At 39.9% G+C, this 17,347-nt stretch overlaps 1 protein-coding gene across 4 annotated transcripts in view; it reads left to right on the plus strand.

Annotated features, from left to right (window-relative positions):
• Nucleotides 1–17,347, plus strand: part of LOC113658018 (F-actin-uncapping protein LRRC16A-like) — a 37,909-nt gene that overhangs the window by 14,924 nt on the left and 5,638 nt on the right. Inside the window, exons 4-32 of one of the 4 annotated variants that reach the window (XM_027170182.2) lie at nucleotides 313–372; nucleotides 1,908–2,029; nucleotides 2,271–2,368; nucleotides 2,516–2,586; nucleotides 4,416–4,489; nucleotides 4,711–4,786; nucleotides 4,938–5,026; nucleotides 5,721–5,815; nucleotides 6,637–6,723; nucleotides 6,863–6,966; nucleotides 7,053–7,130; nucleotides 7,362–7,438; nucleotides 7,548–7,652; nucleotides 9,844–9,913; nucleotides 10,757–10,838; nucleotides 10,946–11,045; nucleotides 12,365–12,419; nucleotides 13,216–13,388; nucleotides 13,525–13,593; nucleotides 13,670–13,763; nucleotides 14,086–14,184; nucleotides 14,335–14,463; nucleotides 14,969–15,151; nucleotides 15,255–15,430; nucleotides 15,574–15,661; nucleotides 16,030–16,149; nucleotides 16,243–16,312; nucleotides 16,498–16,709; nucleotides 16,816–16,913. In XM_027170182.2, the coding sequence (XP_027025983.2) occupies nucleotides 313–372; nucleotides 1,908–2,029; nucleotides 2,271–2,368; nucleotides 2,516–2,586; nucleotides 4,416–4,489; nucleotides 4,711–4,786; nucleotides 4,938–5,026; nucleotides 5,721–5,815; nucleotides 6,637–6,723; nucleotides 6,863–6,966; nucleotides 7,053–7,130; nucleotides 7,362–7,438; nucleotides 7,548–7,652; nucleotides 9,844–9,913; nucleotides 10,757–10,838; nucleotides 10,946–11,045; nucleotides 12,365–12,419; nucleotides 13,216–13,388; nucleotides 13,525–13,593; nucleotides 13,670–13,763; nucleotides 14,086–14,184; nucleotides 14,335–14,463; nucleotides 14,969–15,151; nucleotides 15,255–15,430; nucleotides 15,574–15,661; nucleotides 16,030–16,149; nucleotides 16,243–16,312; nucleotides 16,498–16,709; nucleotides 16,816–16,913 (2,954 nt within the window). Of the gene's footprint in view, nucleotides 1–312; nucleotides 373–1,907; nucleotides 2,030–2,270; nucleotides 2,369–2,515; nucleotides 2,587–2,646; nucleotides 3,786–4,415; nucleotides 4,490–4,710; nucleotides 4,787–4,937; nucleotides 5,027–5,720; nucleotides 5,816–6,636; nucleotides 6,724–6,862; nucleotides 6,967–7,052; nucleotides 7,131–7,361; nucleotides 7,439–7,547; nucleotides 7,653–9,843; nucleotides 9,914–10,756; nucleotides 10,839–10,945; nucleotides 11,046–12,364; nucleotides 12,420–13,215; nucleotides 13,389–13,524; nucleotides 13,594–13,669; nucleotides 13,764–14,085; nucleotides 14,185–14,334; nucleotides 14,464–14,968; nucleotides 15,152–15,254; nucleotides 15,431–15,573; nucleotides 15,662–16,029; nucleotides 16,313–16,497; nucleotides 16,710–16,815; nucleotides 16,914–17,347 lie in introns of those variants that run through there. The other 3 variants (XM_027170183.2, XM_027170181.2, XM_027170184.2) reach the window with 3 other exon arrangements.

The raw sequence follows: 17,347 nt of genomic DNA on the forward strand, positions 1-17,347 counted from the left end.
ACCCGATGACGCCTGAGATAGGCACAGGCTCCCCGTGACCCGAGAAGTTCGGATAAGCGGTAGAAAATGAATGAATGAGTGAATGTTTTAAGTGCAAAATCATTCTGATTTCTTTTACCTTTTCAGCAGAAGGTGTTCCCACTCATGGGTTCACAGATCCTTTGTGAAAAATCTCAGGGTTTTTTTGGTTTTTGTTTTCTTAATCTGTCTTTATGTTTTTAATAAGAAAAAGGTACAATCTTGAGAGAAAATATTACAAAACGCCTTCACCCTAATTCTAATCTAACACTCTGCTTGTTTTTTTTTCTCCAGGTAGAACAAAGCTTCAATTTCTTCGACATCCAAGCAGTGGGAAGCAGCAGGACAGGCCAGGTGTGGTTTTTTCAACTGTTTCATCTTAAATCCGTATGATCTCCAGCCCACACTCAGATTTTACTCTAACACAGCTGCTGGGAAACAAGACAAGGGCCAGCCAAGATCAAAAACAAACAGCGTGTCTGGCATTTGAGTCACTTTCAGCTTGGAATATGAAAAACTGAATTCTTTTTTGCTATCACATGTTACATCGAATCAGAACTTTTCACTATTCAGGTCTAGTAGCACTTCAGATACTGTTAAAGACATCAGACTTGCAAATAACATTTAACCTAGTTCTTAGAAAGGACAAAACATAATATTTCTGTCAGGACCACTTTTTCACAAGGGAATTAGATGATACGCATACAGTTAGTGTTGGCGGTATGGTTCTGTTCTGGGCAAGAATCCACGTGCCCGTCCGTGCGCATGCATGGACAGAGTGGGGAGAGCAGCGACTAGAAAATAGAATAGACATTCCCCTAACAGAACCATTAGCATGCATAGTATTGATAAGCTCACTCACGTTTTTGGAAAGTAATAAATGAATGGATAGATAGATAATCAAATAATTAGAGAGAGAGGGAGAGAGAGATAGAAAAATATGTGGAGATTTAAGACTGGTACAGCGAACACGGGTTCTGGCGTGGTGGGTCGGGGTTGGAGGAGGGAGTTTAGATCGCGGCAGCAGCGAAGCGCTGAACGGCTCTATGAATGGGAATTTAAATGGTCGGGTAATACGGATGTCGTACCGGATTGGTGCGTGTCGTGGACAGCTGATTAACAGCTGATGCACGCTGGATGACGTGGCCTGCCAGAACTAACGCGATGCTTGATAATTAAACTTGAAGACATTTCAAGAAGACACATATAAATCTATGAGAAACAAACTATTAAAAGCAATAGAACTACGTAAAACAAACTATTAAAAGCATCGATTTGCTTATATACGTATAATATCATAAAAGGTAGATATTTAACGTTTACTGATTTGGAGAAAATATTTCAAATTGATATGGATTTATTTAAATACATTTAAATACATTTAACATTTAAATACAATTAAAAAATATATTGGAAATGAATCTAATAAATGGAAAAGTGAATATTAAAATTAAATGTACATTTAAATAAATCTGATAACTGTTCATAAATATTCATAAATTGTAAATGATTTTAAAGAATGCGTGCAAATCATTCTAAGAATATCCGTACTACATTGTTTACCTTAATTCAGCAATACATAATTCAAGCAGTGGCCTGTATTTAGTGTCCGCTGACTAACACCCCATTCCCCAGGACCAAAAAGTTAGTCCTGAGGTGAGTAGACGGATAAAAAAAGAGACAGACAGACGTACAGTATACAGTAACCCCTAATCTTAAGCTTTTTTTCTTTTAGTTTTATAATAAATGCTGCATTGTGCTGCATCGACATGCAAGAGTGGACCTACAGTACAAACAAATGTGTATTGGGGAAAAATTGCTGTTCATGTTGATGTGTGTGTGTGTGTCTGTGTCTGTGTGTGTGTGCGTGTGTGTGTGTGTGTGTGTAGCTGGTGGTGGACTATGATAAAGGACAGCTGTGTGTGAAACTGAGCTCTAATGAAGAGGTTGATGAAGTCATTGCTCAGATAGGAGTCAGCATACAGGAGCACTGCCCCGGACTCAACCCACTGTATGTACACCTGTCTGTCTGTCTGCCTTCCTGGGGGTCTGTCTCTCTATCTGTCTCTCTATCTGTCTGTTGGTCTGTTGTCTGCTTCTCTGTCTGTTTGCCTCTCTCTCTCTCTCTCTCTCTCTCTCTCTCTCTCTCTCTCTCTCTCTCTCTCTCTCTCTCTCTCTCTCTCCCCCCCTTCTATTTGTTAACAACCCCCCATATATGTGTGTGTGTATGTGTGTGTGCATGTGTGTGTTAGGAGGGTGATGAAGAAGTTATCGCTGAAGCCCTCTGAGAGGACAACCAGTCTACAGGCATTCTGGGAAAATAATCCTCCCACTGATACTGGACCCTGTGGTACACACACACACACACACACACACACACACACACACACACACACACACACATATTCATATCCACTCACATATACACATTTTAATCTCTCTCTCTCTCTCTCTCTCTCTCTCTCTCTCTCTCTCTCTCTCTCACTCTCACTCTCAGGTGCTTTCTCTCGTATGTACTGGTGTGTGTGTGATCAAATAGGGCTGCCTTACAAAGCAGAGGTGCAGTGGGTATGTATATCCTTCTTTCATTCTCTCTCCCCATTTCTGTCTCTCTCTCTGCACATGAGCGTTTGGTGTCTTGCCAATTTTACAGAAGCAAATTAAACTTTTTCTAAACTTACAGAATAAGTATAACTATTGTGTGAGAGTGTGTGTGCAAAGAAATAACTGTGTGTATGTGAGTGGGTGCTTGCCCGTGTGTGTGTGTGTGTGTGTGTGTGTGTATGTGTGTGTGTGTGTGTGTGTGAGGGAAGCATTGCCAATGCAGATGCGGCAGGTGCTGTGTGGTGAGTGTAGAGGATGCTGTTTAGCAGGCTGTAATGTGGTGGGAATAAGAATATTGCTTCTGCTTCATGAAGGAAGAGTGCGATTGTGATTTTATTTTTGCGTGAATGATGTTGAGAAAAAGTAATAAAACTGACTCAGAAAGGCAAAGTGAATAAAAATGAACTTAAATTAGTTTTGAGTGAAGTCATTTTAGTTGGGAAGGTGGGAAGTGTTCAGCCTACACTCCCAGGAGGTATAATACAGAAAATAGGTGGCTTTAAATACTTGGGTGTCTACCTTGGGAACAGTGAGTTTTTAAACAAAAACTGGAAAGGCACTGTAGAGCATGTGAAGAGAAGACGTTCTGCAGGAGACAAACTCTGGTCATCAAGAACCTCGCTGAACCGTCCCTCTGGCTCAAGCTGGCATGTGTGGATCTGTCCCCAAACCTACCAGCAAACATCTAAGCCTAAGTCATCATTTAAGTGAACTTCTTCTGGGACGGTCTAGACTAGATTCCACAAAGCATCATCCATCTGCCCAAAGAGGAAGTTATCCAGCAGATCTGTATCCTTCCGCTTCCAGTTTATCTAAAGCCTCCTCCCTGGACCCTTAGTATGGAGCGCCAATGGAATACTACACAGAAGGTTGTTTTTAATGGGAAATAAAAAGCTGAAAGTTTCTGGATTAACAGACTTTAACCATGGAGTTTTTAAAATGTGGAACATTGGGCATCTGGTGTGACGTCCCTGTCCCCTGTCCTGGACTCTCGTCTCCTCAGGAACTGTGACACTCCGGGAGCTGGTGAACATCATGGGAAAAGACCAGTCATGGGCCTTGGACCTGGAGCGTGTTCGGCTGATGAACTAATAGCACACCGAGACTAGTCTTGCAGAAAAGGGACCCCTTCCCTACCTGGACATTGCTCGTGACTTTGACAGGTATGCAGGTCCTCTCCGGGAGTGCCAGGGCGAGGGGGAGATGAACTGTGGTTCAGTGTTGGGGAAGCTGCTTTACAGGGCCTGGGTTAAGGTTTTAAAAATAGAAAACTTAATGAGAGGGTAGACATCCCATGGAGAAGTGTATTTTGGTTTTAAGGTTGATATTAAAACACATTGGAGACACTGTAAAAACCAACGTTAACCAAAAAAGCTGCTGATGAAGGATTTTACATGGTATTATCTCTATTATTGACTTCTGCAGGTTACAGTCATTGTTTGTGTGCATCATAAGGCTTTTTCATTGCTTCTTTCTTGGCTTTATATATGTCAGGAGAAACAGGTTCAAGTGCCATCTCATTGCTAAACCAAAATACCTGAGCCGAAAACACAACATTGCACATGAGAATACTGTGTGCTCTGCTGTGGATAAAGAAGTCAGCTCTGCACCAGAGCTAAACTAATCAGCACTTATCTTAAATCTAATTTATTAATTAATTGCATGCTTAATAAATAATTCAAATGTGTTTATTTATTCATCGAGACAGTTTTTCATGCTCTGGTGAAAACAAAGTATTATAGAAAGTTTCTTTCTCATTCTCTCTCTCCCTCTCTCTCTCTCTATGTCTCCAGGACGTGGACACTATCTACCTCACTCAAGACACACAAGAGCTCAACCTACAGGACTTTATTCACCTGGAGACCAGGTACCAGAAATGTGTGTGTGTGTGTGTGTGTGTGTGTGTGTGTGTGTGAGATGTATTACAATGATGCAGCATATAAGCAGCATTCAGAATGACGATGGTAATGACAATGGTGAGGATAGTGAAGAATATGGTTATACTGATGATGATGATGATGATGATGATGATGATGATGAAGGAGGTTGTGTGTTTTTAAAGTGTGTTTCATTCTTTGTCATGCTCAGGGATCTGATGGCCATCGTGGCAGTTCTTGAGTACAACCAGTGGTTCACTAAACTCTTGCTCAAGGATTATAAACTGGTGCGACTCGTCTCACTGTCCTCACTGTCTGCTCTGTGGAAGTTGTGTTATTTTTTCTGCTAATTGGTACTTTGTGTGTGTGTGTGTGTGTGTGTGTGTGTGTGTGTGTGTGTGTGTGTGTGTGTGTGTGTGTGTGTGTGTGTGTGTTTAGTCTACAGATTTATGTGATCAGATCTTGAGAGTTGTAGCTCGCTCTAGCAGATTAGAGGAGTTGGCTCTGGAAAACACAGGACTTAAAGCGTAAGCTAAAAAAACACACAAACACACACAAATGTCTTTACAAATAAATTATATAAGATATCCACCCTATTGCTTAGCCGTTATTGTTACACAACTCCACAGCTTTTGCACAAGCCCAGAATTGTTACCCACCCCATTATTGCTGCACAATTCTATGTACAATTCACAGACAACACTTATAACAAGTCCTGCAGCCTCAAAATGACTAAAAACTCCTATAGTTCATTGTTGATGCACATTTAAGTATAGGACTAATTAACTAATTGCACAAATCCCAAAACCTTCAATTTAAAATCTTTTTTGAGGCACAAATTATTGTTGGAGACAAATTTGTTGTTGTACCCTGGCGCTCTTTATCTTCTGCCAGATGTTAGCAGCTGGTTCTTTATATTTCTGTGTAAAGTTTATTCAAAGATGGACCAGAGAGACTTGTTTGTCTTTTTTCTGTGATGTTTATTGCTGTCTTTATTGTTGAGGTGAGCTGAGATTCCCAATATATAAAAAAATAAAGAAATATATGTCTAAAAACTTTCGTATTAATATATTGTTAACAGATTATATCTGAAGATCTGTAGTATGTATCGTAATTTCATAATGATCCAGTATGTTTGGTTTATTTAGGACATATTCACGCACTTCAGATAAACAGTTGTTGTTTGTTTGTTTGGTTAGTTGTTTTTGTTTGTCTTTATAGTGATTTTGCACAGAAGTTGGCCAGCGCTCTGAGCCAGAACCCACAATCAGCTCTACATACACTCAACCTGGCCAACAACTCAATGGAAGACAAAGGTGTCTCACTCACAATATACAGTTTATATATATATATTCATTTAACATATATGATTTTAAATGTGTTAGAAATACATCACTCTAACATGGCAGAGTTAATATAGGGAGTGAAAACAATCTAGTTAGAAGTAAATTATCCAGGTTTTTCCAGTGCTACTGAGTAATGATGATGATGATGATGATGATGAAACTGATACTGATGATGATGATGATGATTGTGATGTTGCTGATGAAGATGATGATGATTGTGATGTTGGTGATATGATGATGATGACAATAATGTTGATGGAGATAATGATTATGATGCTGATGACGATGACGATCATGATGATGATGACAGTGATGATGCTGGTGAAGTGAGGATGATTGAGATAATGATGATGATGAAGATGATGGTGTTGGGTTATGTGACGATGATGATGATAATGATGTTGGTGAAGTGACAATGATTGAAATAATGATGATCAAGATGTGAGGATGGTCATGGTCATGAAGATAATGACGATGATAATGAGGACCATTGTAATGTTGGTGATGATGATGATGATGACGAGGATATTGATTAAGATACTGATGAAGATAATGTTTGTGATGTGATGATGATGATGGAGATAATAATTCTGATGATGATCTTGGTGATGTAATTATGGTGATGATGATGATGATGATGATGATGACAGAGACATGGTGGTGATGAAGATGGGATTGATCGTGATGATGATATCATTATGATTTGTATTATTTACTAAATTTTTTAAAATTATTTATTTATTTATTTAGACAATGATGACTACAACAATGGTGATGATTTTGTGTTGTAGGTATTGCGTCTCTGAGTTCTCCACTCGGAAAACTTCCATCGGGGCTTAAACATCTAAACCTCTCGAAAAACTCCTTGTCAGCTAAAGGTCCGTACACACACACACACACACACACACACACACACACACACACACACACACACACACACATGTAGTTTTTAATTTGGCTTCACTATACTTGTAACATGTAATTTGCACTCTTACTTTAACAGTGTGTGTGTTTCAGGTGTGAACATTCTGGCTCAGTCTCTGTGTTCCAACTCGTCCTTCTTTAACACACTCACACACCTTGACCTGTCTGGAAACACGCTGAGGGGAGACGACTTGCCCGTATGCCGACACACACACACATAAACAAACCTACACACTGAGATTTGTTGTGTTATGAAGCCTCAGGTTTGTGTGTGTCTCTGTAGATCCTGTGTAACTTCCTGAGTCAGCCGAACAGCCTTCACACCCTGGACCTGTCCAACTGTGACTGCGCTCTGGACCTGGTCAGTGAACATCACAGCACTTTTACACACACTCCTTAACATTGCTGCTTTGTAGGAAAGTAAACAATAAAAGAAGGAAATAACAAAGTATCAAATTTACTAATCAGTTGACTAAAGACAATGTTGTCAGATGATGTATAACCTCGTACGTTCTCACTGCAGACTCCACCTTATACTGGTGATGTGTGACTGTACTGAAAATGTATTATTCCTCCTGTCTGTACCCTTCAGATCTGCTCGTCTTTACTCCGAGGTTCTCTGAAGCATCTTTCAGTCCTCAACATGTCCAAGAGCGTCCTGAATATTAAGTAAGAACACAGAAAAACACACTTATTGCTTTCTGTTTTAAAACTTTGAACAATGTTGATGTAGCTGTTGATTATTTCTTTGCCCTGTTCTCTGGTTTGCCCCCTGCAGGAAAGGAAAGGAGCTGCCCTCCTCCTTTAAGCAGTTCTTCAGCACGGCCCTGGCCCTCAACACCATCGTTCTGTCCGGCACCAAACTGCCTCCAGAGGCCCTGAAGTGAGTCACTCAAATTTATACTTTCTGTTCTTTTTTTATTATTCTCACATTTAGTTAAAAGTGTAGCAGGATGATATCTCGAGACTCAGGGCTTGTGCTGTAACAAACAGGACAATAGACTCATGAGGTCTTGGATCCACATAAATCCAGTGTCCTCCAGGACCCAAGGATTCCCAGTAGAACATTACCCAGAGTCCCCACCAGTGGATTGGTGTATACAGTTTACATACCTTTAAAAAAGGAGTGATGCTATAAACCAGGGGTATTTAATTAAAGTTCAAAGAGGTCCAGTTACTAAAATTTCCTCCCAGCAAAGGTCCGAATTTTATATTGTCACTTAAAATACTGTAGTGCACCCTCATGTTAATAAAAGCAATAACGCACATGCATTTCTATATCATTTATTGTTAAATTTCAAGTGTTTTCAAGGTCTGAACTTGTCTGGCACTTGAATGGAAAACAATCCTGTAGTTGTCTTTACTACATGTCAAGTAACAGACAACAGACACTGAATTTCTTCTGAATAAAATTAATAAAAAGTACAAACACAGCTTTGAGCAGCCTGAACTTAGGGCCTAGATTTCAAGTCATGTAAAACATTCAGAATCTTCTGAATAAAATAAAAGTGCTTTTAATCTTTAAGAAAAAAATAAACAAAAGACTTTTGAGCTGCACCCCTTTTTTAAACATTAACTACATTAATAACACAGGAACCTTAGGCAAAAGAACATTTCAGGTAAAATAGAACAGGGCAGAATTTACTGAATAAAAGAAAAGTGCAGAGCTTTGAGCAGCTCCCTTTTTCCTCTCTCCTTTCCACCTCTCCTTTCTCCCTTTCCATCTTCCGTTCCTAGTGAGAGAAATGGACATGTGACTGTCCTGCCAGCAGCTTGAATCTTAATTGTCAGCGTAATTAGGTGCATTACTGCCACCTTCTGCTCTGGAGTATGGAACAGAAACAATCTGTTTTTGGCTTGGCTTTTGATGACGCTCCTGTCGTAATAAGTAGATTAACTGCGCATGAAAGAAATATTTCTCTTTTTATTAATATCAAAGAGCTTATGTAATCTTATAATATTAGATTATAATAAGGAGATACTTTATATGTTAATATTAGAATTTTAACGGGTCCGGGCAGACCCGTCACTCGGTCCGGATGCGGACCGCGGTCTGCCATTTGGTGATGCCCGGTATAAAGGAATGAAAAATGAAGGGAGAAAGTGGGGAAACTAGGGAAGAAGAATGGAAGGAAAGAGGAAAAGGCAAGAAGGAACTAAAGATGGAAGGAATGAAGAAAGGTGTAGGAAGGAAAGAGAGAAAGTAGAAAGTAAGAAAGAATCAAAGGAATAAAGGATGAAATGACTTTGAACAAAAGCATGTGATTTGGAAGGAAGGAAGGATGGAGGATATGACTTAAAGATGGAAGGAATAAGGAAGGAAGGAGGATATGACTTAATGTTAGAAGGAGCAAGGAAGAGAAAAAAGGGGTAGGAACCCAAGAATGAAGGACCAAAGGGATGAAAGAAAGAAATTAATGAATGAAGGAAGGTAGGAAGGAAGGAAGGATGGAAGTATTGAAAGAAAGTAAAAAATAATGGAAGAAAAGAATAAGTATCAAATGAACTAATCGGTGGACTAAAGACAATGTTGTAAGATGATGAACTCCAACCTCTCAAGATTTTTGCTGTTACGATATTATTTTGTAAAGAGAATTGACACGATTTCCTGTAAGCTGGATTTCCCAAAAATCATCTAGTCATATTTCTTTATTTGTCCTCAGAGTGACCTTTCTTTACTATCACATGCAGTCAGCAGTTGAAGATGTGTACGTGCTTGAATGTGAAACTTCTTTATGAAAATTTAGGAAGGAAAAAAGTCCAGTTCCTGATAATTGTGTCTGTAACCTGCAGTATAGTAACTTATTCTACATCAGGGCTTAACATTCTGCACATTTCCCCAACCAGTCTCCTGGTAATCATTAACTAAAGAGTGTGTGGCTGATTATTTTATTGGGTGTAAGTCTCATTTCTCTCTCTCTCTCTCTCTCTCTCTCTCTCTCTCTCTCTCTCTCTCTCTCTCTCTCTCTCTCTCTCTCTCTCTCTCTCTCTCTCTCTGTGTGTGTGTGTGTGTGTGTGTGTGTGTGTGTGTGTGTGTGTGTGTGTGTGTGTGTGTGTGTGTGTGTGTGTGTCAGAGCTCTGTTGCTAGGTCTGGCCTGTAATCCTAACCTAAAAGATATCTCTTTGGATCTGAGCAGTTGTGAGGTAGACATACAGACACACAGACACACACACACATACACACACACACACACACACATACACACACACACATACACACACACACAACCCAAGCCATCGTGCTCTAGACACACATCTTTTTTTAAACCAAGTTTCTATTGAGGAAGTTATTTCAGCCTCAGGTTTCCTCACATGATGGCTGAGGGTATTATGTAGGCCAGCTGGAATGACTTAAACCTACAAAATATGTCCTGATTCTGCACACACGCTCACACTACCTTCATTTTATTATTCTGTGCTTCTGAGTGCCTCCAGTGCATGGTAATCTCACAGTGAAGCCTTAAGAAGAACAGACAGAGAATTACATAATGTTGTTGTTATATGATGTGAACGGATGTTGAGGTTATAGAATGTGTGTTCTTATACTGTATCACATATAAAAAAAGAAGTACAGATGTAAATAAGTAAGTAGTTACACACAGTATGTAAATATATATAAGTGAGTAAGTATAGAATTATGGTGTATGTAAGTAAACATACGTACATATGTAAGTAAGTGAGTATGAGTTTGAATTATGAACAGTGGGTTGTAATAATGAGTGCGTATTTGTATTAGTGTGTGGGTATAGTTAGTGTGTATTAGGAATAGTGTGTCGTTATAATGTGCGTATTAGGAACAGTGTGTGGTAATAATGAGTATAATACTGATGATGACAAGTGTGTATTTGTTATAGTGTGTGATTACAATGAGTGTGTATTAGGAATATTGTGTGAGTACAATGAGTTTGTGTGTGTGTGTGTGTGTGTCTGTGTGTGTGTGTGTGTGTGTGTGTGTGTGTGTGTGTGTGTGTGTGTGTTTGTGTGTAGCTGCGGTCAGCTGGATCTCAGATCCTGGAAGGCTGCATAGCTGAGCTCCCCAACGTCTCTAGTCTGGATATTTCAGACAACGGTCAGAACACAACACACACACTTTCCTTTTAGCTGTGTTTTATTATTATTTTCTGTCAGACATGACCATCAGAAGTGTGTTGAATAAAGTTAATGCTCCGTGTGCAGGTTTGGACTCTGATCTGACGACTCTGCTGGTGTGGGTGGCTAAGAATCGCTCCATCAGACAGCTGTCTCTGGGAAAGAACTTCAACAACATCAAATCCAAGTGAGAGGCATAGTGTGTGAGCCATATTATGTGCTGCACAGATCCCCCAAAATGATCTGCTTTAATGCTGCAATTCACAGGAAATATTATGTATGATTTTGAATGCTAAATTTGGGCAATTTATTACAAAGTCAAGATAGCTGACACATAAACTCGAATCTGAAACATCCTAAAATGAATTGAACATGGTTTAATATTCTAATAAGAATCTTTGATTGACAGCACTCTCTGTCCAACCCTCACACCTTGCTCAAGCTGCGACAGTGTACCACCTCCTCTATGATAGGCTAAGTGAGTAAATCAGTGAGTTAGCTTTACATGCTAATTAGGTTGCACTTGCTAGGAAGAGTTCGGAATCTGACCACACGGTGGAGACAAAGTCCGTCATTTATAAGATAAAGCAACACCTTTTTTATTGTTTTAATCTTAATCAGCAAAATAAATAATATAATTATTTAAGGCAGGATTGTCAAACTCAATTTCACAGAGGGCCACATCAGCATAATGGCTGCCCTCAAAGGGCCAGATGTAACTTTGAGGCAGTATAGATGTAGCTAAATGTAACTAAATGTAATGTAAAATAAATGCAACTACTGCTCAATGTTAAATAACTCTGGATTTTTATTATTCAACTTACAAATATTACATATATTTGCATAAATGTAAAAAGAAATGTTTGCTTGTTGCTCTATTCTAACATCTAAATCCTTTTAATTTGTCAGCTTGCTCCATCAATCAACGATCAAACTATCCAAGTGAATAAGGATAAATAACAAGTTATCACATTAACTTTGCTTTAAATGCCAACGTAGATTGTACACATTGACAACCGTCACTGCCTCATAACACAAAAGACGTATCGTTTTTTTCTCCTTGAAGCACAAACATATATTTGCCTTCCCATCTTTCTTGAGCAGTCTTCATCTTTATAAATTTTTCTCTTCCTGGACATTTTGGTATCATTGTTTGTATTTATTAATTCTGAAAATGGCACTGATGTGGAAACACTGCGATCTAGTGGTGGGAAACCGTCACTTCATGGGTAACATGATCATCATGCATTATGGGAAATGTAGTTTATGGTCAATGCAGCCTTTTGACTTAATCAGACCTTTTCAGCTCTCGCGGGCCACATAAAATGACACGGGCCTTAAGTTTGACAAATATGATTTAAGGGAACATTTATGTTGAATAAGAACATTATACTACACACTATATATAAACACAAATACAATGTGATGTGTAACGTGTGTGTGTGTGTGTGTGTGTGTGTGTGTGTGTGTGTGTGTGTGTGTGTGTGTGTGTGTGTGTGTGTGTAGGAATCTTGGGCAGGTGCTGAACAGTTTGGTTCTTATGATCCAGGAGGAGGAATCTGTAAGTTAACTGAAACCGGACTTTTGTTTCACAAATTCAATTTAAATTTTATTTATTTTTAATTTAATTTCATTTAATTTAGGTCACACACTTAACATGAACAATTTTTTTTTATCAATTATTATAAATTACTGATTTTTTTTTAGGAAAAAGTGACACAAGTTTTACCCTTTTTCAGAAAAATATGTGATTCTATGAACCTACTTGATAAAATACTTATAGTTACATTGCCTTCATTTGCATATAAGTACACACAGAATGCTTTTTTATTAGCAAGTAGAACTTGTTTCATCATATTTTAGTCTTACTAAGTGAGATTTTCACATTTCTGAAAACCACCAGCGTGTCTGGTTTGTACCAGGGCTGTCGTCTACACCACTATTGTCCCGTCCAGGATAAATCCACGTTCAGGACTAGCCAAAGCAAGATGGAATACAAATTCATTCAAGATCATGACCATAAAACATGCAGTACTTTTTGACACCAAGCCATTTCATCTGCTAGTTTTGCCTAGTTTTCTAAAAGATGGAATTACTGTTGGTCAGACTGTGCGTGTGGTAAGAAAAGACAACACAAATTTAGTCTCAGGCATCTAAATATGGCTAAGAAAAGATCATCTAATTAACCCACAGAGGATAGAATCATATATGTTATAGAGTCTAGGATGAATTTAAAATGTGTTCTATGTGTGTAGAGAACTGACTAACAGATGATGACGATGGTTGTGTATGTGTGTGTGTGTGTGTGTGTGTGTGTGTGTGTGTGTGTGTGTGTGTGTGTGTGTGTGTGTGTGCAGCCACTCAGCTCACTGTCGCTGGCTGATTCTAAGCTGAAGGCTGATTTGTCCATGGTGTTGAATGCTGTTGGAGGAAACAGCTCCCTGACTCGATTAGACATCAGTGGCAATGGAATGGGAGACATGGGGGCTAAAATGCTGGCCAAGGCTCTCCAGATCAACACTAAGCTCAGGTCTCACACTCACACACGCACGCACACACACACACACACACACACACACACACACACACACACACACACACAATGAGCAAAGCCTGATGTATTATTATTGTAGGTAGTAGATAACATTTTCACTGCTGTGTTTCAGGACTGTGATTTGGGACAGGAATAACGTCAGTGCTCAGGGTCTGCAGGACGTGGCATCTGCTTTGGAGAAGTGAGTTTCTTTGACGTGTGTGTGTGTGTGTGTGCAGTCGGCCGATAGTGATCACACAGTCTTTTGTGTCCTGCAGGAATTACACTATCCGCTTCATGCCGGTGCCCATCATGGACGCTGCACAAGCTCTTAAGTCCAACCCTGAGAAAACTGAGGATGCCCTTATGAAGGTCAGAGGTCAATCTGTCATGTCTTTAGTGACCTAATGGCAAGAGTGCTCTTATTAATGGATCAGGATATGTACATCCGTACGTCCTACAGGGTTTTGTATAAGCCTTTTATTAATGTTACTGATATACTGTACGTAGACTTAAAATTACTGTATATGTCTGAAATCTACACAAAAAATAACCACATGGACAACACCATCTGTAGAGTGAAGCATGGTGGTAGGAGCAGCATGGTAGGCTATGGTTATGGTGGAATACTGGCACAAGCCACTGTATGCACAGTGTAAACTCTGTTACACAGAGTTGTGTGTGTGTGTTTCAGATGGAGCATTATCTCCTGAGGAACCATGAAACGAGGAAATACCTTCAAGAGCAAGCCTACAGGCTACAGCAAGGCATTGTCACATCCACCACACAACAGGTTAGTGTGTGTGTGTGTGTGTGTGTGTGTGTGTGGCCTGATTGGCTCATTGTGTATAACCAGTTGACTTCAAAGTCATCTGAATAGTGTGTGTGTGTGTGTGTGTGTGTGTGTGTGTGTGTGTGTGTGTGTGTGTGTGTGTGTGTGCAGATGATTGACAGGCTATGTGTGAAGGTGCAGGACCACCTAAACTCTCTTCGCTTCAGTGAGAGGGAGAAGGTTCTGGAGGACATGAAAGCAGCAGAGAGACTACTCCAGGATGCCCGAAACTCGAAAAGAGTGAGGATCTCTCTCTCTCTCTCTCTTTCACTCACACACACTTTTCTCTTAAGACTTTTTTCATCAGATAAGAGAGAAAAGCAAACTGGATGTTGGGACGGGTAAAAAATAAATTGCAAAAACGTAAACATAAACGTAAACATAAAATGTAGTAGAGAAAGAATGAATCTGAGAAAGAGAGACCATCAGGTGAAAGGAAGAGGAAAGTAAAGAATTTAAATGAAAGGACGATGAAAGGACGAAAGGAAATTGAAATAGTCAAAGAAAGAAAGAATGATAGACAGGGATAGTAAGGAACAGATAAGAAATGAAAGAAATAAGGGAGGAACGGAGGAGAGAAGAAGGTAAAGAACTATTTCTTGGATGGAAAAAGGGAAGGAAGGAAAAGAAGGAATTGGGGTGAGGAGGACACATGAGAAGCGATGGGATAAAGTGTAGAAGATGGTGAGTGTTTTAGAAGATACACAATGTTTTATCTCATGGTGCTGTGTGTGTCATTGTGTAGCTGCTGGCCAAAATGTTCCAGCTGCGTTCAGCACGACGTGGAGCTGGAGACGGAGGTGAAGGCGGAGGAGGAGGCGAAGGAGGAGTGTGTGCACAGGCCGAGAGCCCGTGGGTCGCCCCAATTCATGATAAGCTTCAGTCGATGGCAGGAGAAGTTAGCACTGTCATAAACCAGCAGCTGCAGGTATACTAAACACTCAACCACACACACACACGTTCATGCAGTGCATTTCAAAGTGCTAGTGATGCTCAGAACCATCACCTCCTCTGTGTGTGTGTGTGTGTAGAGTTTGTTGGTGTCCATGTTGGACACGGCGGAGAGTGTGTGTCCTCATGTGATGCGCACTGCGAACCTGAGGCCAACTCTGGTGCATGTGAGTGAGGGGAAGATGAGCGTGCCTAAAAGCTTCATCACCAACACTCTGCTCGAGCAGTCTGCGGTCGACATCATCAACAAGATCAGGTGTTTCACACGCTCTAATTCTTCATTCTGAGCTTGAGTCTTGGGTCTGAATTCTGATATTACATTGTAGTTTTTGGTTCTGATAAGCTTTTGAATCATTCTGTGTGTGTGTGTGTGTCTGTTTATCTGTCTGTCTACCTCAGTGAGGTAAAGCTCAGCATGGCTTCCTTCCTGTCCGACCGTATTGTTGATGAGATCTTAGAGAATCTTTCTCACTCTCAGCACACACTGGTTAGTAAAACATACACACACACACACACACACACACACACACACACACACACACACACACAAACACAAGGTTTATATATTTATTATAAACTCAACACTCAGCAATCCAAACTCATTTTTTCCTTGCTTGTAAAAAAACATCCTCTGAATGAACACATGCCAAGAAGTCTTTACATTCTGTATTTATTCTGATGTGTAAAGGTTCTTGTAGACTAAACCAAATTCTAATCAACAAAACTAGAATGGTAGATCATTGGACTTCAAATCCTAACCCTAAACTTCCTGCTAGATCATTGGACTTTAAATCCTAACCCTAATCCTAACCCTGATCAAACTGTTTAGCTTGTATCTGGTATGTATGCATGTAGGCGGAGCATCTGAGTAGGCGTGGCCAGCCGCTGATCCATCATGATTCAGAGGAGACTGAGGTTCTGGAGGAGGGGCAGCTGGAACCAGAGAACCTTCCACCACCTTCATCTGACCTTCTGGTACACACGCATTCTCCTTTCCTGTCATTACACAGGAAGTATTTTTACTGTATTATTTTGACTCAACATTTAATTTATTTTCTTTTTTTAAAGAAGCTGTCCCCAACTTCTAAGAGGCAAAGCATCCTGTTCCGGATGGTGCGTCCCATCTCTGTGGCCTTTGGTAGGGTGTCGAATTGTTCACAATAAATTGTTAACCTGTTTACAGCTTGTGTCTGTTACCCTTTTCATGGATTCTTACTGAAAATTCATGATATATAGCCATCGAGAAGGTCATTCATTTGCATGCCATCGTTCTCTTTAGTTCTGTTTTTATTTGTTAATTTTTTTTTCATTTATTTGTGTCAGAGCTTGAGTTTGATTTGGATAAAGCACTGGAGCATGTGCCCATCCACATGGAAGACCTTCCTCCACCACCTGAACCTGTGGAAGAAGAGTTAGAGAGGCCTGAGAGTGTGTTTTTCATTGATCTGCCAGAAACAGAGAGTCCCAAATTGCAGCACATTACCAAACATCGCCCACGCAGGAAGAAGACCATCACAAAACCGAGAAAAGTAGCTGTGAGTGTTGCAGCCTGTATAAATACACACATATTATATACACGCTTCTCTGTTTTTGGTCCTTTTACTCGTCCCATGTTCATATTCTGTTTTCTACTTTCTTTAGGCTTCTGCTGTGGAGGTGGAGCCCACAGAGTTTGTTGGGAAAGTGGATGAAGGAGTGGATGAATTTTTTGCTAAAAAAGTCACAAAGATGGGCATCAAGTAAGACAAAAACTTTTTCTTTTTTGTCTCTTTCAGATGTTTATAACTTAATCATATTAGTTTTTGCTGTACAATGAACCAGTGCAGGTAAGCAATTCTTGGGGATATATGCTCCGGTCTTGTGAAGGACATACTGTAGGCATGACTTTTAATGGGACATATGAAGGTGTCTTTGAGGTAGGACATACAGAGGTGTCTTTGAGTGGGACACATGAGCATATATTGAGTAGGACATATGGACATATCTCTGAGTGGGACATATATGGGCATGTCTTTGGCATGTTGCTCCTGTTGGCCAACTGGGGTGCGCTGGCAGTGCTGTTTTTGGCTCTTACTTTAAATTTCTAAAGTCCTGTAAAGTTAGTCTAAGTTAGATGGATACCTACAGTTAGCAGTGACGGCTATAAAACTTATAATATTTGTCTCTGAAGAAG

This window comes from Tachysurus fulvidraco, chromosome 10, assembly GCF_022655615.1.
Source record: "Tachysurus fulvidraco isolate hzauxx_2018 chromosome 10, HZAU_PFXX_2.0, whole genome shotgun sequence".
Taxonomy (NCBI): Eukaryota; Metazoa; Chordata; class Actinopteri; order Siluriformes; family Bagridae; genus Tachysurus; species Tachysurus fulvidraco.